This window comes from Rattus norvegicus, chromosome 1, assembly GCF_021556685.1.
Source record: "Rattus norvegicus strain SHRSP/BbbUtx chromosome 1, alternate assembly SHRSP_T2T, whole genome shotgun sequence".
NCBI lineage: Eukaryota > Metazoa > Chordata > Mammalia > Rodentia > Muridae > Rattus > Rattus norvegicus.
Window position 1 is genome coordinate 215,290,107 of NC_141534.1, and position 25,932 is coordinate 215,316,038.

A 25,932-nucleotide genomic window follows, 5' to 3' on the forward strand; every position below is an offset into this window, starting at 1 on the left:
AATACTTCCGACTCGGGTTGCGCCGCGCTGCCTTGCGGAACCTGTAGTTTCCATGGATATTCGACTTGCCACTGCTGCGCAGGCGCAACCCAGGGAACCCGAGCAGCGGTGCACCCCAGTAGCCTCCGGCGAACGGCCTTCTGGGGTCTGTAGTCTTCCCAATCCCTGAACCAACTTAGCTACAAAAATCTTCGTTGTGCTACCCAATCCGCAGGTGCAGGCTCTTATTTAACACCGGGGTAGGTACGGTTCGCCTCTAAGATGGGCTGCCACCTTTACCCTCTAGATTCGCAGATTGAAACTAGAAGGTGGGAGGTATTTAGGGCCAGAAGATTTTGACTTATTCAGCGTTTTTCATGGGATGGGCACTCCGCAGCCCTAGCACTAGGATTATGTGATCACTAGTATTACATATATGAAAAATCCTCAGGAAACTCAGTTCAAGAAGACATCACAGACGGAATTGTCTAGAACCCCATTAGGGCATGTTAGACGCAACCCCAAATCTGTAGCATCTCCCCAAACAGTTCAGGATAATAGCAGAGTATTAGTTCCAGCCTCGAGGGCAGGGAAGATATGTGTGTATCCCTCACTCCCGAAGTCTCTCCTGATTCCACCCGACTCTAGGGATGCTCAGGGGCTCTGAATTCCTCAAAACAAGCCCGGTTCAGGTTCAAATCGTCTTTATTTCTACAGCAACATCTGAAAATAGAGAGCGACTGCCTTACCCAACAAATGGGGTAGTCCCTCCTGTGTGTGGGGGGAAGGGGGACATCAGAAGCTGAGGCTAGGGAGGCGTGGCAGGATGGCTCAACGGGCTGTGCCCAGGGTGGGGTCAGGCCATGCCTGGGCGGGGCTAGGTTGAAAGAACAGTGCATTAAGTCCAGGAGGCAGCACAGGGCCCCGTGGTGTGGGGGATCCGGGCATTTGCAAGGTGGAGTGGAAATCCCTCCAAGACCAGGCGAAGAGGTCTAGGAACCCCTTTTGGGAGGCTCTGGTCCCAGAACTTGGAGCTTGGAAGATACCACCACTGGGAACAGGGTGATTTAAGGCCTGGGCGGTACCACTGGATAAGAGAGAGGCAGGTGGTGGCCCGGGAATACCGTGGACTGAGGGGAGGAGGGTTGAATGACACGGCCAATAACTTATTTCTCTATATACAGAAGCAACGGCCGGGAGTGGAGGGGAAAGGTGCTGAGGGGACAGCAAGTACTTAGTGTTCTTGGCTTTGGGGACTGGGTAGGTAGGCCACCACTCCCACAGGCCCAGTACATAGGGAAGAGAGGCCCCCTGCTGGAAGGAATAAATAAGGAGCAGAGCTGGAGCCGGCAGGCCCATCCTCCAGGGCCTTGGCTGAGATGACAAGGGAGGAAGTTACCCTGAGATTGAACAGAAAAGACAGGGGTCCTTGGGAGGGGCAGGCAGGACAAGCAGCAGGCCCATGCGCAGGGCTAGGGGGAGGGATCATGTCAGATGGAGGTTCTGGTGACTGGCTGCCCCTTCAGCTTTAGCCCACGAGGGAGCTTCTTCGGGAGAGGTCCATGGAGCTGGAGCTCAAAGTGCGGCTGTCAGAAAGACCCGTGCCTCCAGGCTGTGGGCAGAGGATGTGTAGCTTAGTCCTAAACTGTTGGGAGTGAAGGGAGGGGGAGGGGAGCAGGACTCCAGAAGAGGAAGGGTTGTCGAAAGGGCCAAACTAGGTCCCCTGTGCAAATCCAGGCAGTCAGAGACTGGCCCAAGTTAAAGTTTAGCTCACACCCAGTACCTGCCTGAGAGCTTCACGTGGGCCTGGCTGACTGGGTCTCTGCCCCAAGACAAGGGATGTTTCCCTTTGCCTGACCTCTTCCTCCACTTGTTTCTACCAATCTCCTCCCAGCCCAAAGCAGGCCTGAAACCAGAGCAGTTGCTGGATAAAGACTCACCAGGGGAAGTTGGATGGGGCTATACACAGAAAAACCAGGGCCCAGAAGCTGAGTCTCGGCTGCCTAGAACCAGATGCCCTCCGTTCTTACCTGGACTGGTTCTTCCACACTCTTGTTAAGGAAGTTAAGAGAGCTGGCCCTCTTCATCCTGAGGAAAAGGAGGGCCATGGTGAGACAATAAAGGGACACCAGGTTGGGTCTGGGATGAAGGGCATGATTAAGCAGACTTGGTGACAGTGTTTCCTGAGAGGGATGGGAAGTCACTTGGGAGCCAACAGGATACAATCAAGGGTCAGAAACTCACCTAGAATTAGGGGGCTCCTGTGGGCCACCTCCCTGCAGCTTCCTCACCAGCATCTCACTGCTGCGTCTGAGGGCATCCCGGAGCTTCCCAAAGGAGCCACTGCGCCTCAAAGAGCCACTGCCATCCTGTGGGGGAAGAACTGTCTCTAAGACCTACATTCTTTGTACTCTTACAACTTATCTTGACCTCCATACTCACCCCACTCCATTCAGCTGCAGGCCCTGATTCCTCCAGGTCAGACTCAGACCGAGGCCCAGCACCCCCGGCCACATCTCTGCTGCCACGGCGGTCTCCTCGTCCACCACTACCATCTTTTAGCAGTTCTACCACCTTGGTCTGGCTGGCAGGATCCAGGCCCTGAAAGGGGGCAGGAAGCATCAGGCCCAACTGAAGCACACTTGGAGCCTCCCTCAGAGTCTCTATTTACCCTCCTCCACCACAAAAGCCCTACCTGTTTGCGGCTGCGGCTGGCACAGTCTTCCAGTGTGTGTGCAGCTTCCAGCTTGCCCTGGCGCCGGTACAGGGCGCCCAAGCTTCGCAGAGTGGTGTTGACTGTGGGACTGTGGACAGATGTCAGGGAAGTCTCAAACTCTTTATCAGGCACAAGATCACATGGGGCTCTAGGGACCAAACAGGCCATGCAGAATCTGGCCTCTCTTATTTGTCTGACCCTGTGGTAAACCCACTGGTTTCTCCCATCCTGAAAAAACCACTCTAGGGCTACAGTGTCCTCCTAGGTCACAATGCTATTTCCTTGGTCCTCATTCTACCTCTCCCCCAGACCTATGAGCCCTCACCTGTCAACTTTACAGGCTTTGTACCAGCTGCCGTACTCCCCATAGGGGGCACTGTCCCGGCGCTTATCCTGAGGGAAACATCAATTAGTCAAGAGCAGGGAGTAAGCTAAGCTCCACACATCCCAGCCTCACCACCCCTTCCCCTGCAAGTAGCCCACAGTGCTGCTGACCTTGCTCTCCTCTCGTTCCTCTGCATGCATCCAGATGGGCTTGTTCTCTCCTGGAAGGAAAGGACTGTTGCCTGCCTGCCATAGGTCTCTCCAATTGGGCTGCATATGGAAGTAATGTCTGGGGAAGGGGACAGGGCTACGTAGGAAGGACCCAGATTGGGCTTTGTTGAATAGAAGAACAAGAAGCAAACCCAAACCTCACTGGTGCTCTTGTGGACCCAAATAATAGGCCACATCTGTATTCAGTGGCTATGAAGGAGGTGGGACAGGAGTAATAGGGCAGGCTCTTACACACCTTACCCCAGAGACTGGTGACAGGCCTGAATGAGGGGCAAGTGTGATGAACAGGGATCAGGGAATGGCCAGAAGGTTGTTTCAGAGAAGGAAAGACAGTTGAGTCAGTCCTCAAAGTGAACAGAAATTGTGTAGAGAAAAGAGGAGACTGGGTCTACGTAGTGGTGCAAGCTTTTAATCCCAATACTCAGAGGCAGAGGCAGGTAGATCTCTGAGTTTGAGGCTAGCCCGGTCTACATAGTGAGTTCCAGGACAGTCAGAGCTACATAGTCAGACCTTGTCTCAGAGACACAGAGAGAGAAAGAGAGAGACAGACAGACTGACAGACTGACTCAGCAGGATGTTTGCCAATTTGTCTGGTCTAGGCATTGAATTGGGTGTGTGGGTTCCTGCAGGTACCATCCACAGATGAGTCTGGGTTTCTGCCAAATACTAGGCCAGAGGGCTTGCAAGGCCAAGTACTGTCTTGGGTACTCCTCGCTGAGTAGGCCTGTGTTAAATGAATTGGAGGTACATGGCAACTGTGAACTCACCATTGACTGAGCCAAACTCTTTCTCATGAGCACGGGTAAGGATCTCCTTGTACAGGGTCTCTGCATCCTGGTACTTGCCCTGTTTCAGGTAGCAGGAAGCCTGGATGGGAAAGTTAGTGGGTAAGCAGCATACAGGAGGCTTAGTTTTCCTTTTCCTTCCTCCTGGACATCAGCTCTCCCTCTCCCTGCCTCTTTCCTTTCCAGCCTTCTGCCCAGCCTCAGAGTACCAGGTTGTTCTTGGTCTTCGCTACATTGGGGTCATCAGGACCAAGGCGTGTGGCATAGATCTCCAAGGCTCTCCGGTAGTAGTATTCCACCTCCTCAGCTTTGCCCTGGTTCTGGCACAGCAAGGCCAGGTTGCTGAGCTGCTTGGCCACATCTGGATGAAACTTGCCCAGGACCTGGTAAGAGTCAGTGGCTGGGTTCAGAGTCGCCAGATTCTACTCTGTTTGCCCAGCCCGCTTGGCCCTGCCTGCTCCCACCTTTTCCCGGATCTCCAATGCTCTCTTGCACAGTGGTTCAGCCTCTTTGTACTTGCCCCGTTTGCCATACAAAACAGCCAGATTGTTGAGGGTTGCAGCCACCTGGGTGTAGAAGAATGAAGGTGTCTTCACTCAGGGCCCTAATAGGCAGCGGGATCTGGAACTTGTGAGGGTTGGAGAGGAACACTTAGTCTAGTTCTTACTCACAGCTGGGTGGTCCTTGCCCAGTGTCTTTTCCCGGATAGCCAGGGCATCATTGAGCAGGTGAGCAGCATCCTTGTACTTATTCTGGTCCCTGGGAGCAGGCAGGACATTCAGGAATGTCCTCCAGCCCGAAGCCTGCCCCCAGGGGCCCGAAGTCCCCGTAGGCACTTCTCCTGGGGTCACTGATGAGTGGACATGATAGGAGTGCAACTCAGAGCATGGGAGGCCTGGGCAGCCCTGCCCTTGAGAACTCTGAGGACACTAGGCAGTTTACCACAACTCACTAAGGAGACACCTCATATCCAGGCTCCTGAGTAACAAAACTTTAAGTGATCCCCAGTGCCTTGGCTCACTGTCACTTTCTGCCACAGAAATCCTTTCACCCATCATGAGCTCTGGGCCAATTTATTTTTCTACCCTATCTGTATTCCCTTGTCCTTTTCCTCTCTTTCCAGGATTTCATGTGTCCCGAGTTAACCTTGAATTAGATGTAAAACCAATTCCCAATTGTCTTGCTCCCACTTCCTAAGTGCTTATAGTGTGTACCTCCACACCTGGCTTCTAGCTCACTTTCAAAGCCCATCTTCAAGCTGGGTGCCTGGGGAAGCTCTGCTGACCACAGTGACCCTAGGGTTTCATGGGTTACCCTTGCTATTATTCACAGCCAAGCTGTAACTTTTCTGTTGGTTTTTTTCAAGGCATGGTTTCTCTGTGGAGCCTGGCTGTCCTGGACTCACTCTATAGATGAGAGTAGCCTCTAACTCAGAGATCCTCTTGCCTCTCTCTGCTTCCAGAGTACTGGGATTAAAGGTGTATGCTATCACTGCCTAGCCCGACCTTTGCTTAAAACTCTGACAGGTTTATTTCCAATGGGAGGCCAGCTTTACAGAGGCATGTTCTGTTTTCTGTGCTGCTGCTCAATTGTCCCTTCAGACACTCACAAGGATGCCAGGGGCCCTTACCGATAAACCAGTGCCAGGATGTTCAGCATGGTGGCCACATCGGGGTGGTCATGGCCTGATGTTTTCTCCAAATCCTCCAGTGCCTGCTTGCAGAGGGGCACGGCCACCTCATAGCGGCCTTGTGAAGCATACTGGATCACCAGATTGTGAAGGGTGCGTAGCCGTGCCGGGATTTCATAGCCCCCATGCTGTGCAGCTACATCCCCTCCTCCAGGGCTGGGGGCTACAGGGCCAAGGGTAGGAAGTTAGATGTGCCTTCTCCTTTCTGAGCTAGGCTGGCATATGTCAGCTGTACCCTTTGTTCATGTGTACCTGGGCAAGTCACCAAATCTGCCTCAACTTCTGAACTTACAGAGTAGGCTTAGTTAAGCCCTCATGTCATCTGCATCTACACTGTGAGACACTGTGGCCCAGCTCAGCAAGGCCCTGCATGATTTTCTCTGTCTAAGAAGCCCAGGGAGTCACTGACTGTGGAGCCAGGCTCAGATCCTCAGGACCTGCTAAGCCCTTGCTCTCCACAGAGCTCAGGGACATGAGATGCAACAGGGAAGATTTGAACTTGCCCTTTTGTTTTGTTTTTCGAGACAGAGTTTCTCTGTGTAACAGCTCTGGCTGCCTTGGATGGCATCCAACTCATAAAGATCTGCCTGCCTCTGCCTCTCCAGTGCTGTGCCACTACTGCCTGGCCATGACTTGCTTTTTAAACCCTAACATGCTAGGACACTGTGATTGGAAATGAGGCAAAAAAAGAACATGGATCCCACTAATATCCTTCTCTTATGACCTGTAGGACTTATAGAACTGCCCTTTTGTACCTGGGCTCTGTTCGTCTTCATTGGGAAACAGGTCATCCAGGGAGTCCTTGGGAACATCACCCTTCTCCTCCTGGAAAGAAAAACAGGAATGAGTGTCAGACAAGGTAGCACAGGGATCCACAGGCATGTGGGAACTGGATGTTGGCCAGCTGGGGCTCACATTTGGGGAAGCATCCTCATCCAGCTTTCGGATCTGACTCATGAATAGCAGGTGCTGCTTTTCTTCCTCCAGCTGAGCCACCGCCTGTTCACTGCGCTGCAGCTTCTGCTGTGTCCCTGCCAGCTCCTCACGCAACCACTGGTTCTCTTGTACCAGGCGCCGCACCTGAGCCCGCAGCTTCTGCTTCTCTGACTCCACAGCCCCCAGATGGCTTGACAATGCCAAGATCACCTGTGCAGCCAGCCAGACCAGGGTCAGAACCGTGGCCATCACTCTGCCTGTAATTACAGCCTCAGCCACCTGGGGGCCAGTGAAAGGCCGGGCCCTGGCTGAGCAGTTGTCAGACCGGAGTTCTCCCCTTCCCAGGACCACAGACCATAGTCTAGAGTTCAAACCCAAGAGTAGGTTTGGTAATTTTGCCTGCCAAGATCCTGTGGAATCTGAGTTCCCAGACTCTCCCTTTGTTTCCCTTCAGTTATTAGGTAGCCATGACCAATAAACAGCTTCTTGCCTAGAGCGAGTGATTGTTCAAAAAACCCTGACAGGTGGCTGAAAGGCCACAAAAAGACCTCATCCTAATCTGCTGAGGGTCCATAGCCCCATCTGTCTGCTGAAGGGAATAGAAGCAGTATGTGCTCAAAGTCCCTAAAGGTTCTGAGGAACTAACCACAGGGACAGGTAAGGGATCCACTAGCCCTTGTCTCAGCACCCAGCTCTTTTAACATCTGTTCTCCAGGTGCCTGCTGTCTTGGTCCCTGCTATAGGCTGTATGTTCCTGTCTATACTTCACAGACCAGGATCGCTGCCTCTCCTCTTTTCAGTCATGCTTTTCCTCTACTCCTCCACTGCCTGTACGTATGCTCTATGATACTCTGTGAAAGACCTGCATACTAGTGAGAGTAGAGGCCTGCATACCCGCTCTGCACCTGACAGCTGAGGGGCTGAGGTAACACATTGCCTTTCCAGAAGGTTGGAGACTAGGACCCTGCATTTTCTAATTAGTTAGCAAACATGCTTTATTTTTTTCATTTTTTTTAAAGGCAAGTTATCTATGTAGCCCTGGCTGTCCTAGAACTTGCTCTATAGACCAGGCTGGCCTTGAACTCAGGTATCCACCTGCCTTTGCCTCTGGAGTACCTGGATGAAAGGTGTGGGCCACTTTATTTGACTGTTTGAAAACATTTCAAGGGATAGGTGTTTTTATAACAACTAAGCTTTAAAAAAAAAAAAAAGTCCAGATGGCACATGCTTTTAATTCCAGCACTCAGGAGGCAGGTGGATCTCTGTGAGTTCATGGCCAGCTTGGTCTACATAGTGAGTTCCAGGATAGTTAGGGCTATGTAGAGACCCTGTCTCAAAACCAAAACAAACAAGTCCTCGACGACCTGGAAGTACATACAGTACACGGCACAGCCACTATGTTTTTTTGGGGGGTGGGGGAGGGGTCGAGGGGTTGGTTTGGGTTTTTGAGACAGTTTTTCTGTCTGTCCTGGAACTCATTCTGTAGACAAGGCTGGCCTTGAATTTAAGAGATTTGTCTGGGGGCTGGGGATTTAGCTCAGTGGTAGAGCGCTTGCCTAGGAAGCGCAAGGCCCTGGGTTCAGTCCCCAGCTCCGAAAAAAAGAACCAAAAAAAAAAAAAAAAAAAAAGAGATCTGTCTGTCTCTGCTTCCCAAGAGCTGGGATTAAAGGTATGTGCCACCATGCCTGGCTTGCTTCTTTTTTTTTTCCGGAGCTGGGGACCCGAACTCAGGGCCTTGCGCTTGCTCTACCACTGAGCTAAATCCCCAACCCCCTGGCTTGCTATTTTAAAGACAAAGAAATCAAGACAATACAAGCTCTCTGGATCCAGGCAGTGGATTGGCTAAGAACCAATGAGAACAAAACCCTTCCCTATCTAACAGCCCACTATATGGGGACCTCAACAGAACTCCTAAAAGCTCCATAGCCTTACATCCCTAAACTTGCTAAAAGCACAAACACCCAGGAGTTGTGCTGCTCCTCTGACCTTCATCCCCAGGTCCTGTTGAGCCTCCTTCCAGAATATCTAGAACTGGTGTCTCCTTGGCTACCCCTCTAATTCAAACTTCCATCTATTTGGAGCCTAGCAGTGGCTTCCTAATCACTTGTTCCAAGAGTCCATCCTTGACCTACTAAAGTTAACTTTCCATAGTTCATAAAGAAATTTCAGAAGTTAAGTCAGACTACATCTTCTGCTTGTTAGTACCCTCCACTGACTTCCTGACAGCCTGGACATATTCTGGCTCCTGCTTCCACAAAGGCCTCGAGTGCCCCTTTCTCCCTCTCCGTTATACTAGTCTTGTCTCACTTCAGCACATGGACTTTTCCTACCTTTCCTACACACGCAGCTCTCCTCTAGTTGCCTCTTCTGGAGGCCAGCCCGTTTCTTCCCTCAGTGCTTGAGTTAAAGTCCTCTCAGAGAAGTATTGTTTGAGCGATAGACAAGACTCCCTTCTATAAACTATCACGAGATCTTGTTGTCCTTGGGGCACCGATCACAATTTGCTTCAAGTAATTAGTTGACTATGTGTGCGTGTTTTTCTTCTGTTGTATTAGGGGAAAATCATCTTAATTTGTTTTGGAGGGAGCAGTAAGCTGAACCAGGACTGGCCTGGAGCTTGGAACCTTACTGCTTTCACCTCTCAAGTGCTGGGATTACAGACACCATGCCCAGTGAGGACAAAGATCTTGTCTGCCTTGCTGACCTCTGCATCCTCAGCGTTAACATACTGCCATGGCACATGCTAAATGATAAGCTATAGAACTTAATGAATTAATGCATAATTGAATTGTGAAGGGAGGTTACTAAAGCATTTCTGTTTTCTTCTGTCATCCAGTCTGTTAGGTAGAATGAGGCCTGAATGGCACAGCTCTGTGTAAGGTGGCATTTCCAAAGTGTATTCATTTAACATTACTTATTGTCCTAACGTGACGCTCTAAGAGATAAGTGTTTCCTTGCTGAGGGTATTCCTACATTACCAGGACCCTTCCAGTAATCTTCCACCATAGCCCCAACACTGACCTACCTGAGCCTCCCCAAGCCCCAGCTCGATGGCCTCCAGGGAGCGGCGCAGGAGGAGGCAGCGCTCCTGTGAGCCCGGCTCGGCCTCGCCTGCCTCATGAGAAGCTAGGGGAGCTAGCAGGGCACGATGCTCCCCTCGAAGGGTCTCTAAACCCTGGATAACCGCCTTGGTGCCCAGTACTATCTCGTCCTGACTCAGCTTCTCCTCTCGAGGAAGCACCATCGTGGCCATGGTCTTGCGGTCTGTGGAGGCAAGGGGTGGGGCAGGCGGACGCCGGGCCTGGGGCCATACCGCCGTCCACCCCAAGTTAGGTAAACACCTGGAGGTCCCCAGACGCCCAGGTCCCAAAGGGTGTACAGATCCCTCAGCCCGCAGTCCTCGCGGTGCCCGCACGCGACCTACAGGGGGCGCGTCAGGCTCGTCTAGCCTAGGGAGACGCATTGCGGTGTGGCTGAAGTGAGGCTGGACCCTGATTCCGCCCCGACCACCGGCTCAGGCCAGTTTATGTAAAGCCCAGCCTTGGGGTTTTTTTCCGGAACTGTCCTAATCAAGACGCAGAGCACTAGGGCATTGTAAGGCGTTCCCAAGTCAGAAACTACAGGCCCTCCGGGCTACTGGGTCTCAGCCCGGGCTACAGCCCCTTCCCCAGGGCAACCGGAACCATGACCCCCTCCCCCAGGGCAGACGGAGCCCAGACACCGGGTCCCCGCCTCCACCCTCCAGGGAGGCTGCGGTCTTCAGTTTCGGGACAGGTTTCTGCAGGCCGCGCCCACAACGACCCCTCCCACAGGCTGGCCAAAGGCCTGCGGACCCTCCCTAGAAAAGGCCTAATTCCCAACCCCAGCCCAGGACCGCGCCCCCTCCCCGCAGACCGGTCGGGTCCTCCCACAGGCCGCGCCCACGACGACTCCTCCTCTAGGCCGACCTGCAACCGCTTCTCACCGTCCGGCCTGACCGGGTCTCCCGGCCCAACCGGCCCGCGCCGACCTGCACCTTCTGCTTTGGTCCGGCTCTGGCTCTTGCTCCTGTCCCGCTTCACCCGGATCCTCGACCGTGAGCTCGTCTCGCTGCCTCCATCCCGCCGGCCTTCCCAGCAGTCCCCGCGCCGCCTTAAAGGTGAAGCCGCTACCTCGGCGGCGTCGGAGGGGGCGAAACACGTTCCAGCCGGCCAGCTCGCTGCCTTAAAGGGGCCCCATGGGCCTGGCCGGCTTCGGGGTGGGGCCAACCCAGACAGGACGCAGAAGGGGCGTGGCTGGACTCGCCCCTCCGACCAGAGCTTCCTGGTCTGGGGCGTTCAGAGTCGGGACCCGCATGACTGAGGATCAAGGAAAAGGCCGACCTCCTCAGATTCCAGAGCGAATCAGTCCCTATTGATTGACGGCTATTTGTCCAATGTTTTTGTTGATGTCTTAGTGCATTAACAGTGCTCACACAAAGGGCTGTGAGGTGGGTGCTGTCATTACCCCCCTCTCACGCATCTGACTTTACCCTCGCCTCCGTGCTTTTTTATCTCTAGAGACGCACCTCTTTCAGGCTTCGGAGTTGATTGTATCTCTAGGGAATTCTCAGCATCTAGGTTTGCTTTGTGAGGGAACAGAAGGAGGCTTCTGGTTAAAAGGGAGAAAGAGGTGGAAAGGAGCATGTGGAGATCGGTGGGGTAGGGAGAAGACCCATGTCCCTGAAGGGAACATTGGGTGGATACTGCTGACCAGATAATGAGGTCAGACTAGTGTCTTTGGTTTGCAGTGGTGTCATTGGGGGCCTAGGATTAGGTGTTACCAACTCGGAAAGAAAGACCTCTGTGCTAGCTAGTTTTATGTCAACTTGACACAAAATAGGGTCATTGGAGAGATGGGAATCTTAACTGAGAAAATGCCTCTATAAGATGAAGCTGCAGGGGAACCTGTAGAGGGAGGGTCCAGGTTAGTGTAGGTGAGGTCAGAAAGCAGTTCTGAGCAAGCACAGGGGAGCAATCCCACAAGCAGCACTCCTTCATGGGCTCTGCATCAGCTCCTTTGTGCCAGTTCTGTCCTCTTTGAGTGTCTGTCACTGGATGAACAGTGCACCAAGTAAACCCTTTTGGTCATTTCCACACTGCCCTAAGACAACGTCTTTGGTCCCTAGCCCACTAGATTCTACTCTTTCTGTCTCTACCGGCCACCCACTTGATGCCGACTGCAACATCAGTCTTCCTAACATTTTTCTTGCTTTGCCTTCTGGAATGTAGTTCGCCTGCTGATTGGGGCCTAAGGTAGCTCAAGATAGGGAATATGGTAGCACTCGGTAAATGCTATTTTACAAAAAGTGGGGGAAGGGGAGGTTTGTTTCTCTTACTGAGCACTTGAGTTTCATTCTCAGCACCCATGTGACTCACAGCCATCTGTACCATTTCCAGGGCATCTTCTGATTTCAGCAGGCACTAGGAACTCGTGTGGCACACACACATTCTTCCAGGTGAAACACTCATACACACAAAAATAAATCGGAAGGGAAAAAAGGTCAGAGAGGTACACTTGCTGTTGACCAGTCTTTCCAAACCTACATTTGGTCTTCTTTTCTGTAACAAGGGGCCAGCCCCACCCTCACTCATCTTCTTGGTTGACAAGTAGGAGCTGATGGCAGAGATCGCCACCTCCATCCCAGGGACAAAAGCAGTGAGAACTTGCATAGGCATCTCAGGGACCTGGAGTTTATCTTGAAAGGGGGTAGACGCAGGCTGGGAGAACAAGGTTTGGCATTTGCCATTCTTCACAGAAAGATTGTCCTGTACTCTTAGCTTAACGGGGACCTCACTCTCTTCTCCTGAGACACTCTAAATATTAGAAAGTTCCCTCACCCCACCCCTGAGACAGGGTCTCATATAGTTCAGGCTGGCCTCAAATTTGCTATGTAGCTCAAGGTAACCTTGAACTTCTGTTATCTCCCATGTGCTGAAATTACTACTCTGTCCAGCTTCAAACCCAAGGCCTCACGCATGCTAGGCAAGCACACTGCAGACTGAGCTGCATCCCTAGTTTGAAAGGTTACTTTTTATTTAAATAATACCAAAGTGCCTTCCTTCCTTGTGAACTCACAGCTTCTGTCTGCAGCTGCACTCTCTTTATCTAGGCTGGCCCCATGTCTTTCACTAAGTGCTATTGCATTAGCCTGACCCTTCCCCTTCCATCAATCCAGATGCTGCTCCAAACATCATGGCATCCTAGGGCCCAGTGATCCAGAATAAGTCAACTGTATAGTCACCAAGTGATGGGATCTGTGCACATGTACCGTATCAGTGGAAGCACTTGACTAGCATATATTAAGACCTGGGTTCAATACTCATAACAAATAAACAAAAGCCCCAGGTCAGTCTACTAAAATTATCACACTTTCTCAAGAACTCACCAGGTTCTTGATCTTTTGCTGCTTCTATCAGTGATTTTTTTTTTTTTTTTTTTACATTTCAAAAATTATCTTGCAAGGAATAGTAGTGCACATTTTTTTTTCTTTTTTTCGGAGCTGGGGACCGAACCCAGGGCCTTGCGCTTGCTAGGCAAGCAGCTCTACCACTGAGCTAAATTCCCAACCCCAGTAGTGCACATCTTTAATTCCAGCATGAGAGACTTGGATCTGTGAGTTCAAGGCCAGTCTGGCCTTTTTTTTTTTTTTTTTTTCTTTCTTTTTTGGTTGTTCTTGTTGTGTTTGGAGACAGGGTTTCTCTGTGTGTGTAGCCCTGGTTGTTGGCTGTCCTGGAACTCACTTTGTAGACCAGGCTGGCCTCAAACTCACAGAGATCTGCCTGTCTCTGCCTCTCTAAAAGTACTGGGGTTAAAGGCTTGTGCCACCACCACCACCACCTGGCAAAGGGAACGTTTTTATCCTATTGTTCTCAGGCAGCTAAGGCTCCTGAGTGAGCAGTCCTTCCCCCTGCATCGCTAGTCCAAACAGTTTGTCACTGAGAGTGTGTGAGGAAACCAACAGGGAAGCTAAGTGGCATGCCATTGCTGATGATGTAGAGGCACAAATGTGCACACTCCCAATTTATTTACCTGTGGCAGGGTCCCCCAGATAGAGCTGCCTGCTGCCTCTCTGCATCCTCGCTATGCTTTTGCTTTTGTAGGTTTAAGTACCCACCTACCACCACTGTTCCTTCTGCTTTTCTCTCTACTTAACCGAGGGACCCATTCCTTTTCATCACCGTGTCCCAGGTAAATAAGAAACAATGCTCTGTGGCTTTTGTTGGTCCTACAGAGGCTTCTGTGCAGGCTTTGGTTGTTTCATTTGTGCTTTTCTTAGGCAGCTGGCCCCGCCTCTCGCGTGCTGGACCTTTTTTTTTTTTTTTTTTTTTTGACTGTTCTCTTTATCTTGTTTTCTGTGCCTAACCTTGTCTGTATTCAACCTTTTCAGCCACTTGTCTTGTTATCTGGGCTCTGAGGATTACACTGTGCTCCCTGAGGGGACGGACTGTTGCTCTGTCCTGCTCTGCCCTGTGTCCCTCCACTTTCAGCTGCTGATTTCCTGCCAGGCTGCTGCTGATACTTATGGAGAAAAAAGGAAGGAATTGGTTCAGAGATGAGGTTCAGCTTCAGTTGTTTCTGTGGTGCTCAACAGGACACCCACCCATCCCCCAAGCCTGTGGAAGTTGTTTTTGCTACTCAAAAAAAATTAATGTATGGGTGTTTTGCCTGCATGCATAACTGTACACCATGTGCACTGAGCACCCAAAGAGGCCAGGGTTGGGTGATGGGTCCTCTGGAACTGGAATTACAGACAGTGGTCAGCTGCCATGTGGGTGTTGGGAATGGAACCCAGGTTCTCTAGAAGAGCAGCCAGTGCTCTCCAGCCCCAACTATTTCTTAATATTATTGTGTTCTTTTTGCAAATCACTCCACTACTCCTCCCCCACCCCACTGAAGTATGCTTGTTGCATTCTTCTTTTTCCTCTGGCAGCAACTTTCTTCTTTTCCTTTGCTACTTGAAATTTCTGTGGATTTACCCATAAGAGTTCAAGATTGGCAGCTCCTTAAAAAACTGCATACCCCCTTCTATGGACATTTTTTTCAAAAAGATTTATTTATTATATATGAGTACTCTGCAGCTGTCTTCAGACACACCAGAAGAGGGCATCAGATCCCACTACGATGGTTGTGAGCCACCATGAGGTTGCCAGAAATTGAACTCAGGACCTCTGGAAGAGCAGTCAGTGCTCTTAACCACTGAGCCATTTTTCCAGCCCCTCTATGGACATTTCTAACTGTCATTTTTTTCTACAACTGAGTCAGGTTAAAGTCTACCCAGAGCTCTCAGGAGAGGCCTCTAGTTCCTCTCCTGCTAGCTATTCTACCTTTTCTGTGAATTCCCAGTCAGGCTAGAAGGGCTCCTACCTTGCTCAACACAGGGGCTGGAGAGATGGTTCAGCAGTTAAGGGGACTTGAAAGCTCTTGCAGAGAACCCGGGTTTGGTTCCCAGTCCCTACAAGGCAGTCCATAACTCTCTGTAACTCCAGTTACAGAGAATTCAGTGTTCAGTGCACACTGCCTGCACATGGTACACAGATATACATGCAGGTCAAGCATCCATGCACATGAATAACAAAATTGGAACATGGATCAGATCCCACTAAAGTCACACCACATCTCTGTGTGCTAGTTGGTAGTGTTTTCCGACGCTCTGCTGTTTCTCCCCAGGTCTTCATCTGATGACCTCCTAATGCCTGCTTGTTGGATCTTGGGAAGCACTGAAGATAATAGCTGAGAGCATTCACAGTAAGCCTTTCACAAAACACTCATTGTTCCTCACTTTTATTGTTATCAACACAGACAAGCTTATGATTTGACAGACCTTGTGCTAGGGAGGGAGGCAGGGAGAAAAAAATGTAAAATATAGGCCAGCCTTTGTTTAGTGCTGTTGGAAAGAAGGCACAGGGGTGAAGACTGGTGGGAACAGAAAGGTGAGCCCAAACAAGCGAGTTCTGCAGTTGGTGCCAACAGGAGCCTGTGTGTGTTCCTCCTCCTACCCTCAGCTCTCCCACGTGCCAGGGGGAGATGCCCAGATGGCCAGAATCCCAGCTCTAGTCAGACCCCTGTATTCCTCTTCCACTCAGAATGGCACAGCATCCATGTCTGTATCATCTCATTCCCAAGTCTCCTGCAGAGATGTCTTACCATCTGCTCATGTAGGGCAGATGGCCAGTGCTGTCCTCAATCTCTCCTTCAGCCCTACTGATATCCGTTCTTTCTCCCTCTCTCCCCTTCCTTCCTCCCTCCCTTCTTCCCTTACCACTCTCCTGCTTTGAGGGTCTATGTATCCCAGGCTGGCTTTACACTTCCGCTCTTCCTGTTTCCAATCCCTGAGTAGGGAGTTCTAAGTCTGTACTACTTCTCTGGGCATCAGCCTGGCTTTTCAACTACCCACCCTGCTTATTCTGCCTCTGAACTTATTCTCCACTCTTCCCTCAGTACACATTGTCACTGTATCATTTCTTTGTCTCAGACAAGGTTCCTGCCCCCCAGAGTTTCTCTTTCTCTGTATAGCCCTGGCTGTCCTGGAACTCCTGTGTAAACTCAAACTCAAAAGATCTGCCTGCCTCTGCCTCTCAAGCCCTAGGATTAAAGGTGTGCACCACCATACCTGGCTTCAGCCATGGTCTTAACTATGTAGACCGACCAGGCTGTTCTCAAGCTCAGAGATTGCCAATCTCCAGTGCATATACTAAAGGCATGCACCACCATAGTGGGAGGGAGGGGCTACTGCTGCTGCTACTTCTTTCTTTTTATACTGGAAAAGTGCATTTAATTATTGTGTGTGTGTGTGTGTGTGTGTGTGTGTGTGTGTGTGTGGTAGGTGCATGTGTACCATGGTGGTCAAAGGACAACTTTCAGTAGTCTGTTCTCTCCTTCCACCTGGGGACTGAGTTTAAGTCTTCAGGCTTAGTAGCAATTGCCTTTACCTGCTCGACCATGTCACTGGCCCATCAGATGTCATTTTTAAAGCAATACAGTGCCCTTTGACTGACATAACACTTGGATTATTTGGGAACTTCACACAATGCACCTCAATCACACTAGTCTCCCAATCCTCCCAGGTCTATCCCCTGGTCCCTCAAAGATAACAATCATTCCCCAGCCCCACCTTCTGGCCCCACCAGAAGTCACTGCAAAGAGCTACACTTCAGCATCCCTATCACGATTTTTAAGGGCTTTCTCTTCAATGGCTTTCTATCTAGACTGTTTCTTTTTAGGAGGGGTTTGGGGATAAAGGTTGTCACATTCTTCAATGTCATTCTTAAATGTGAGTCTGCAGTCATCAATACCACCACAAAAGATGCTTTCTTGCCCATAACAGCGGCAGCATTGGTTTCTGGCAGCAGCACAGACCATGGATAATACGCAAGGCAACACAGCTCTCGGCAGCGGCATAGTCCATGAACACCAACATGGTCTCTGGCTTTTTGGCAAATGGTTTGAAAATGGAGCACTGGCTGTTCTAGAATTCCCTATGTAGACCAGGCTGACCTTGAACTCACAGAGATGACTCTGCCTCCTAAAGGTGTATATAACCATACCTGGACTTGACCCAGTGACCTGCATCCTCTGGTGTGCTGGAATCAGGCTTTCTCAATCCTGTTGTCTCACAAGTGTCTCAGAAGAAGGGAACCCTTGCTCTGGCAAAGGTCCATCCTCACAGTCTGGCTTTACTTTTCAGCTCTCCATGGCTTCTAGCAGCACAGAACCACCTTTGGTTCTCACTAAGTTGCCCTCCCTCTTTTTTTTTTTTTTTTAAACAAATACTGCTTCTTGTGCCTAGAATATCCATCTTGTTTTGGCAACATCTTTTTTTATTTTATGTATATGAGTACACTTTCATTTATTTTATGTATATGAGTACACTGTCTTCAGACACACCAGAAGAGGGCATCAGACCCCATTACAGATGGTTGAGAGCCACCATGTTGTTGCTGGGAATTCAACTCAGGTCCTCCAGAAGAGCAGTCAATGGTCTTAACCGCTGAGCCATCTCTCTAGCCCCTATCTCTCTCCATATTTGATACCCTCCTGAGGGTTTCCAATTCATGCTATATGGCAATTATCCCTTTGCTAGCCTTGAGTCCCTAGGTATAAGAGTACCAAAGCGTCACTTATCCTTGTATCAAGCTGAGTTGGGACAAGAACCATCCACAGAAAGAATCTCAGGAGGCTGGAAGGTGGAGACTACTGGAGTAAGAATTCTGGCCTAGGCATGGAGCTGCCTCCTTGCCAAGTATGGTAACCATCTCTGTGGTCTCAGGTACCTGGGAGACCAGAAGTTCTAGATCAGCTTGGGCAAAGTAACACACTGTCTCAAAAGCAAAGGTAGAAGGAAGATAAGGAAGGAGGGAGAGAGGAGAGAAATGTGACTTCAGAGCCAGTTTATGCACACTGCGTGTCTCATTCAAAAAGCTGTCCTCTGTTAAGATCTGCTGAATGCCACCAAATGGACACAGGTCATTGATCAGGTATAGTTTCGGGCAAGCTTGAATACAGGTTGTGTGCTGGTGCCAGTTACCAAGACAGGATGAGAGGATTGGTCTTGCTTTGGCCAGGTGAAGGCTGAGATGTTTGTAGGATCTAGGTTGTCGACAGAGTGATCAATCCAGTGAGAGTCTACTGCTGGGAGCCGAGATTTGTGACCTTGTGTGGAGGAGGCAGCAGACACAGCGATGCCATAGATGCCATCCCTGAGGACCCAACGAGCTAAATGTAAAGCACTTGCTGTGGGAGGCTGTGCGGGTGACAGGACGGCTGCCAATGCTCTGCTCTTGGACACAGCAGTCAGGAGATGAAGGAAGGATTTTCAAACTGTTTGGCTGGTTGTAGTGGTACAGGTCTACAATCCTGGCATTCCAGTGGCTGAGGCAGGAGGATTGTGAATTCAAGGCTAAGCTGGGCTACATAGTGAGACACTGTATCAAAAAGCAAAAATGCGGGGCTGGGGATTTAGCTCAGTGGTAGAGCGCTTACCTAGGAAGCGCAAGGCCCTGGGTTCGGTCCCCAGCTCTGGAAAAAAAAAAAAAAAAAAAAAAAAAAAAAAAAAAAAAAAGAACCAAAAAAAAAAAAAAAAGCAAAAATGCACACACACACAAATAAATTAAAATGGGTGTTGGTGGTGGAGCGATGGCTCAGCAGTTACGGGATCTGATGCAGGCACCTACACTTACACGCATATATTCATATGAAGATATACACACCTACACATACATGCATATATTCATATGAAGATATACACACCTACACATAATTAAAAATAAATAATTTAAAATGGAGTCAGGTGGTGTGGCACATATGTTTAATCCCAGCACTCAGCAGACAGAGGCAGGCAGATCTCTGTGAGTTCAAGGCCAGTCTGGTGTGCATAGTGAGTTCCAGGCCAACCAAAGCTTCACAGTGAGAGACACTCTCTAAAATAAATAAATACAGAAGTACACAAGTGTGTTAAATTGGGGCAGGGATTAAAGTGGGGCAGGTGAGATGGCTCACCTGGTAAAAGCATCTGCTCTCAGGTAAAAGCCTGGTGACCCGAATTTGATCCCTGGGACTATAATATGGAAGGAGAGAACGGATTTCTACAAGTTCTACCTCTACTTGTGTGTCATTGCATATGAGTGTCCACAAGCAGATATATATGCATGCACATACAAAAAATAGTAAGAAACACACCCAAAATAAGCAAACAAAACCATCAGTTGGGAGCTGAAACATTTACTCAGCAGTTAAGAGGGTTTGGTGTTTGCACATAAGATCAGGGTTCAGTCGCTAACACTCACATAGTGGTTCATAACCACCCATAAATCCTGTTCCAGGGAATCCAATGCCTCCTTCTGGCTCCTTCAGGCACCAGGCACAAACATGGTGTACATACATAACACAGACAAGATACTCTTACACATAAATCATAAAAAAAGAAACCTTCACCTGTCCTCAAATTACTCTATTTGGAGACAGTATGCAGAGGGGTTGTTCACACGGCTTTACAGGGAGTGTGATGGTTTGTATATGCTTGGCTCAGGGAGTGGCACTATTTGAAGGTGTGGCCTTGTTGGAGGAAGTGTGTGTGGGTGGACTTGGAGACCCCTCCTCCTAGCTGCCTGGGGATGCTCAGTCTGTTCCTGGCTTCCTTTGGGTGAAGATGTAGAACTCAGCTCCTCTTGCACCATGCCTGCCTGGATGTTGCGATGCTGCCATGCTTCTGCCTTGATGATAATGGACTGAACCTCTGAACCTGTAAGCCAGCCCCAATTAAATGTTGTCCCTTATAAAACTCATGTTGGTCATGGTGTCTGTTCATAGCAATAAGACCCTAAAACAGGGAGGAATCCTGCAGACTGCCTTAGCCAGAAGCAGCAGCACATGGACAGTCCATGCTTTGAAAGTCATAGCACTACACACCTGATGCCCTTCTTCTAATCCAACACATCAGAAAAATCTCATATTAGTTATGGATTCTATTGCTGTGATAAGCTATCATGACCAAAAGTAACTTGCTGAGGAAAGGGTTTGTTTCACCTTACAGCTTATAGCTCATCACCCAGGGAAGTGATATCTGGAACTTAAGGCAGGACTCTGGGAACAGAGACTGATACAGAGGTCATTGGGGAGTACTGCTCCCTAGCTTGCTTCCGTAGCTTGCTCAGCTTTATACATCCTGGACCACCTGCCTAGTGTGGCCCGACACAGTGGGGCTGGACCCTCCCACATCAATCACTAAGCAAATCCCTACAGTCTTGCCAGCAGGCAAATCTTGTGAAGCCAGTTTCTCAATAGTGTCCCTCTTCCCAAATGACTCTACGACATAAAACTAGGCAGGACAAGCTCCAACTGAGAGAATCTACAAAATACTCGACTTGTATTCCTCTAAACTGCCAAGGTTAAGACTGGGGATACTGGAACTAGAAAGATGGCTCTAAGAATGCTTACTGCTTCCCAGCACCCAAATTGAGTGGCTCACAACTACCTATAACTCCAGCTCTAGGACATCTGATGCTCTCTTCGGGCCTCCGTGGGTATCCACACACGTGGCATACATTCACACAAACACACAATTAAAAATAATAAAAATTTAGGAAAGTTTGGTAATGCTGCTCAGTAGAAGGGTACTTGCTCAGTACATACAGGGTCTTGGGTTCCAACCCCAGTGCCACAAAAGCAACAGTAATAACAGTAATAACAGCCAACCAAAAAATGTTACGGTTGCTGGGCAGTGGCACACCTTTAATTCCACCACTTGGGAGGCAAGCAGATCCCTGAGTTTGAGGCTAGCCTGGTCTACAGAGTGAGTTCTAAGTCAGCCAGGACTACACACAGATCAACTCTGTCTCAAAAAACAAAAGTTAGGGTCATAAAAAATAGATACAAAATTGGAGTCAATGTCACAACTCAGACAAACCCAAGAAAACAATGACTACATGTAGTGTGGCATTCTGGAAAGGCTTCTGGAATGGACAAGATATATCAGAATGGAATAAAGGAAATATGTATAAAGTTCAGATGTGGATTAATGAATTGAATTATGCAAATGGAACATTTGGGGTAGGGGCAATAGAGCAGGCTAAGCAATTACCCTGTACTAGCTCTGGAACTTTTCTAAGATTAAAAACAACCTGGGGGGGGGGGTTGGGGATTTAGCTCAGCGGTAGAGCGCTTGCCTAGCGAGCACAAGGCCCTGGGTTCGGTCCCCAGCTGGGGGGGGGGGGGGACAGCTTGGGGGCTGGAGAGATGGCTCAGTGGTTAAGAGCACTGACGGCTCTTCCAGAGGTCCTGAGTTCAAATCCCAGCAACCACATGGTGGCTCACAACCATCTGTAATGAGATCTGATGCCCTCTTCTGGTGTGTCTGAAGACAGCTACAGTGTACTTATATATAATAAATACATCTTAAAAAAAAAAAAAAAAAAAAAAAGCACTGACTGCTCTTCCAGAGGTCCTGAGTTCAATTCCTGGCAACAACATGGTGGCTCACAACCCTCTATAAGTACGGATGTCCTCTTCTAGCATATAGATGTACATGCAGACAGAGCACTCATACATTTTTTTAAAAAGTCAGGCTGTTGATCTAGGTCAGCAAGTAAAGGTGCTTGCTGCCAAGCCTGATGATGCCATGGTGCAAGAAGAAAAACTACTCCTGAAAGGTGTCTTCTGACCTCCACACAGACTTTACACTCCCCCTACATGTAATAAAAGCCAGTGTAGGGTTGGTGAGAGCTAGATAGGGCTTCTACCCTCATATGGACATGTACCCAGTTCTTAGATGACACCTCTGATAACCTGGGGCCTGTTGTGCTCCATCAGTGACTGGCAGAGTTGCCAAGGCCTAAGCCAGCCTGTGGTCTCCTGCTTGGCACAGTTTTGTCTCTGCCCTGTTCCTCCATGGCCTACAAGAAAATGCTGAGCATCAAGTGTCTTCTGTGACTGATCCAGATAGAGGGCTGTTGTAAAACTTTAGTTCTTACTGTGACAGTCACCATCCTTATAAGAGCAGCTGCGACTATGTGGAAGACCCTCCGGGCTGAGCTTGTTGATTCTTGAAGTTCCCTCGTAAGATGGGGCAGGAAAGGTTACTGGACCTCAGTGAATGCATTCTGGGTCCAGGATGGGGAAGAGGAGGTACAGGCAAGAACTCAAGTTTCAGTGTCTCAGGAGAGGTGCTGAGGGAGAAAGGCAGGAAGAGAGTGGTCCTTGCCTGAGCAGATAAAGGATCAAAGGGGGACGGGGCAGCAGTGATTACTAATTTAAATCAAACACACCCAGGAACTTTCTGCTTAGTCTATAAGGAAAACAGCCTGAAGTGAGAAGAAGGAAGTGAAGTTGATGGATTCTGCTCACGGGCTTCTAGTTCACAGAGCTCTGTGGAGGTCAGAGATCAACTTTGTGAAGTCAGTTCTCACCTTCCACTTTAGGTGGGTTCCGGGGATCAGATCCAGTTCATCACGCTTGCATGGCAAAGTGCTCTCTCTACCATCGTGCTAGTCTTCTCTGGTGAACCTTGCCAGCACTTGCTGGCTTCTGGTTCTCGGGAGTTAAGTGCTATTACTATTAGCCCAGAAAGCTTGTCATTCGGCTGGGAGTCCATCTGAAGTTGATGACAGTCTGCCCTGCTTCGTCTCAGGAATGTCTAGGGTGGCTCTGTGTCTAGCCCCCTGGAAGTGTAGGAAAATCTGCACCCAGGACACTGGTAGTGGTGGCTAGTTTTTAAATGCCGTCACACAATCTAGACTCACCTAGAAGAGAATGTTTAGATTAGGTTGGCTTGTGGGAAGATCAGCCCATTGTGGGCAGCATCATTCTGTGGGAAGATTTTCCTGCACTGAAAAGGAGCCAAGCACTTGCACATGCTTTGTTCATGAATGCTTCAACATACTTCAACATGAATTCATTGAACTATAACCTATAGGTCTGAACTACAGGTCTGTGGGACTATAGCTGCTTCAAGTTCCTGTTGCCTTGATTTCCCTGAAGCGATGGACTGTAACCTGGAATGGTGAGCCAAATAAACCTTCTCTTCCTTAAGCTGCTGCTATTATGGTATTTTATCACAGCAATGGGAAGCAAAACTAGGACACTGGCTATGACTTTCTCATTTCAGGTCACGGACCAACAGGAAAATAAACTCAACAGATTTTAACCACCCACCAGCCAAAGCAACGATCACTTGGACTCAGAAGGGAGGAGCATATCCCTGCCTTGGGAGGCAAGTCTGAGGATGGTGGGTTCTGGGGGAAAATAGGATCTGACATGGGGACAGCACCCATTCTTCTGCTTGCTTCATTCTGGGCAGTCATCTTGAAGCCCATTTCCACAATGAAGGAGCACAGAAGAATATGCCTTTCTACCTGTGCTCTGGCTTATTCTGAGTGGAGTCACATCTGCTGAGGATGGATGGTTGCAGTGACAGAGTGAGGGACAGGAGCCCAAGAGAGTTGGTAAGAAATCACCAGTTTATTGAATGAAAAAACCCAACATGGCCCCAGTCTTCCCACCCCACTTATTCTCAGGCCCAGGAGATACTCTGGACAGGCTGGGCAGCGGGAGGGGCTTAAGAGTTTTGGATGTGAAGAACACCAAAACTAGGTTCCAAGTGCAGTTCCGTGCCACACTGCTAGGAAACACTGAGGGGCAACGGAGAAGCTCTGAGGTGCCATAGGACACAGAGGGCATGGAGGCTGGGCCAGATCTGTCCCTTGTCCTCAGCCTCTCATGAAGACACTGATAAGGAGGCTGAGGTAGGTCTGGGACCCATTCATGGCTGAGAGAGGGAAGGAGGCTGCTGGAGGGAGACCTGGTGGAGAAGGGCCTCATTCTGCTGCCCTGCCATGAAGGAAGTGGGATGACAGAGCAGAGCCAGGAGGCAAGCTGACACAGGAGAGGGGGACAATATGACTGGATGAGAGCCACAGATGATGTATGTGTTGAGGGGTGAAGGGGTGGGTGGGTGGGTGGGTTTGCTGTCTCCTACCTCATGAAGCCACAGAGCAATGTTAGGTAGGAGGCTGGGAGGCAGAGGGAGAAGGAGCCTTAAGGACCTGTGCACAGGACAAGTTACCCAAACAACTAAAAACACACAAAACACAGGACATCCAAGCGACTTGAAGTGTCAGGAAATCATGCATGGGAGACTGGGAAGGTCCCTTCAATCCCAGAAACTCCAGGATGCCCAGGTGCCATCCTCCTTCCCCCTACTGGGAAACTGTGAGGCAGGTGAGGAATGGCAGGAGGCCCCAGCCCTGCTGGAGGAAGGCAGGGTGAGTACAACAGGCAACAGAGCCTTAGAAATGCAGAGCTGGGTGGCCAGCTTATGTAGGATGCTGGGCTGTCTCCCTGTGTACCAGAACTCCAGGTGTTTCATTTCTAGAAAGGGTACCAGCGCTGCAGGGGTGAGGTGAAGGAAGGCCCAGATTATTCAATTACAGGAATTATGGGCACCAGAAGGCAGGATCACCCAGCTCTGGGCCTGGAACAGGGGGGAGCTGGGCAGAGATGGCTGGGCAGTGAGCAGGGAGGACTGCATCCCCAGTGGCAGTGTCCTTCAGGACTGGGCAAGTGGAGGCAAGCCCCAGTGCTAGGAAAGGAGGCTGGGCTGGGTGGCAGTGCCAGGAGGGAGTGGTTGGGAGGCAGGTCTCAGGTGGGTTTGCTGCCACTGAAGAGTCCCACTGGGAAGTGCTTGACATGAGTGGGCCACTGAGCTGCCAGCTGGAAGAACTTGATGTCACTCCATTCAACTCCATCAATGGACACTGGGGTGGGCGATAGGGAAGAGAAAGGTTATGGGTTAGCTAAAACCATCCTCCTACCTCTCAGGGAGGATGTGGCTCCCTCCCTTACCCTGTAACCACTACCATCACACCTCTCAGCATGGTTTGCTGCTGCTTTGCAGAACAGATGAGGCGGCTGATGCCCTCGATGACTTGGCTCTTAGAATCCACCTCCTTTTCCCGGGGCTTCTTGCTCAGGAAGATAGTGGGCACTGTAAAGCCAGTACAACAGAGTGTCAAGAGAACTGGGAGACAGCCATCCTTCCCCACATCCCAGCCCCATCTGCTTCCTTCTTGTTGGAGCTGGCCAGGAGGAACTTTGAATTCCTGGGCCACTTTGTCTATGATTCTGCACTTCTGCCTGGGCCCTTCTTCATTTGTACAGTAAAGCTCTAGGGCCAGATGGTCTCCAAAGTCTCTCCCAGGGGAGTGTCTGGACACCTTGGGGCAGGGCTGCCTCCTTGTCTGGGTCACCAAAGCAGTGGCTGAGTGATACAAGTGGCAGATGTTTGTACCACTGCTGCAATGCAGTGTGGGAGTAACCCAAGCTGGCTCTGTCTACCATGGGAAGAGGTGAGGGCCCCTGCTGAGCTGATGGCATGTTCTTATGCCAGTGGTAGGCTTGGCTGCAGGCCTGGATCAGGTCCTGGGAGAACTCTGAAGAGAGGAGGCACTCACAGGAAGAGATACAGCTTCCTGGGAGCTCCTGTAGAGGCAGATTTGGGGTCACAAGGGACATATGCCGCAGGTACACATCTGGAGCTACAATGTTCCAATAAGTTACCCAAGTAGTGGTGGTGTTCTTGTCTCTCTTTGGAGAACAGGACCGACAAGTACTCTGCAGCTTTGCCTTTGATGCTCTAATTTCCCTTTTATACATTGCCTCGCTCATGGCCTTGAACTTGTAATTCTCCTGTCTTGGCCTCCCAAGTGCTGGGATTATAGATCTGTACTGCTATGACTAGCTCCTTAGTTTTGAAGTGCAGT

General features: G+C 49.9%; 3 protein-coding genes and 1 long non-coding RNA gene across 10 annotated transcripts in view; 2 read left to right on the forward strand and 2 right to left on the reverse strand.

The window, feature by feature from the left end:
- The first annotated feature begins 91 nt into the window (after nt 1–91).
- On the forward strand, nt 92–4,406 carry LOC147997027 (uncharacterized). 2 transcript variants are annotated; one of them, XR_015652821.1, is made up of 3 exons: nt 92–239; nt 1,874–2,088; nt 4,222–4,406. It is a non-coding gene; the product is annotated as an uncharacterized LOC147997027 (long non-coding RNA). The 2 variants fall into 2 exon arrangements; XR_015652822.1 differs by lacking the exon at nt 4,222–4,406 and adding an exon at nt 3,880–4,052.
- Klc2 (kinesin light chain 2) lies at nt 667–10,900 on the reverse strand. 6 transcript variants are annotated; one of them, NM_001372084.1, is made up of 16 exons: nt 10,609–10,900; nt 9,687–9,925; nt 6,641–6,871; nt 6,481–6,550; nt 5,666–5,888; nt 4,707–4,794; nt 4,500–4,601; nt 4,245–4,418; nt 4,018–4,117; nt 3,191–3,240; nt 3,021–3,088; nt 2,675–2,783; nt 2,422–2,580; nt 2,224–2,348; nt 2,010–2,067; nt 667–1,591 (listed from the first exon to the last, which is right to left on the reverse strand). In NM_001372084.1, exons 2-16 carry the CDS (start codon nt 9,912–9,914, stop codon nt 1,508–1,510), a joined length of 1,869 nt encoding a protein of 622 aa, NP_001359013.1. In that variant the 5' UTR covers nt 9,915–9,925; nt 10,609–10,900; the 3' UTR covers nt 667–1,507. The 6 variants fall into 6 exon arrangements, with proteins under 6 accessions (NP_001359013.1, XP_087419027.1, XP_087419024.1 ...); XM_087562901.1 differs by having other exon boundaries at nt 10,677–10,785; XM_087562898.1 differs by having other exon boundaries at nt 9,687–9,962; nt 10,677–10,785.
- On the forward strand, nt 10,113–24,079 carry LOC120099979 (uncharacterized). Its single transcript, XM_087608386.1, has 4 exons — nt 10,113–11,129; nt 15,350–15,427; nt 23,088–23,174; nt 23,280–24,079. Exon 1 carries the CDS (start codon nt 10,346–10,348, stop codon nt 11,000–11,002), a length of 657 nt encoding a protein of 218 aa, XP_087464512.1. The 5' UTR covers nt 10,113–10,345; the 3' UTR covers nt 11,003–11,129; nt 15,350–15,427; nt 23,088–23,174; nt 23,280–24,079.
- The window catches only part of Pacs1 (phosphofurin acidic cluster sorting protein 1), a 131,967-nt gene continuing 129,648 nt past the window's right edge, over nt 23,614–25,932 (reverse strand). The window contains 2 exon segments of the mRNA NM_134406.1: nt 23,614–24,927; nt 25,038–25,157. Of these exon segments, the coding sequence (NP_599233.1) occupies nt 24,812–24,927; nt 25,038–25,157 (236 nt within the window). The 3' untranslated portion in view covers nt 23,614–24,811.

Bases quoted from the DNA above. Each gene is read 5' to 3' on its own strand.
- Klc2 (NM_001372084.1), bottom strand. From the start codon at position 9,914: ATGGCCACGATGGTGCTTCCTCGAGAGGAGAAGCTGAGTCAGGACGAG. The intron at 3,089-3,190 runs GTCAGCAGCACT...TGTTTCCCTCAG, and splicing joins AGGAACGAGAGGAGAGCAAG to GATAAGCGCCGGGACAGTGC. The intron at 2,784-3,020 runs GTGAGGGCTCAT...ATCTGTCCACAG, and splicing joins AAAGCCTGTAAAGTTGACAG to TCCCACAGTCAACACCACTC.
- LOC120099979 (XM_087608386.1), top strand. From the start codon at position 10,346: ATGACCCCCTCCCCCAGGGCAGACGGAGCCCAGACACCGGGTCCCCGC.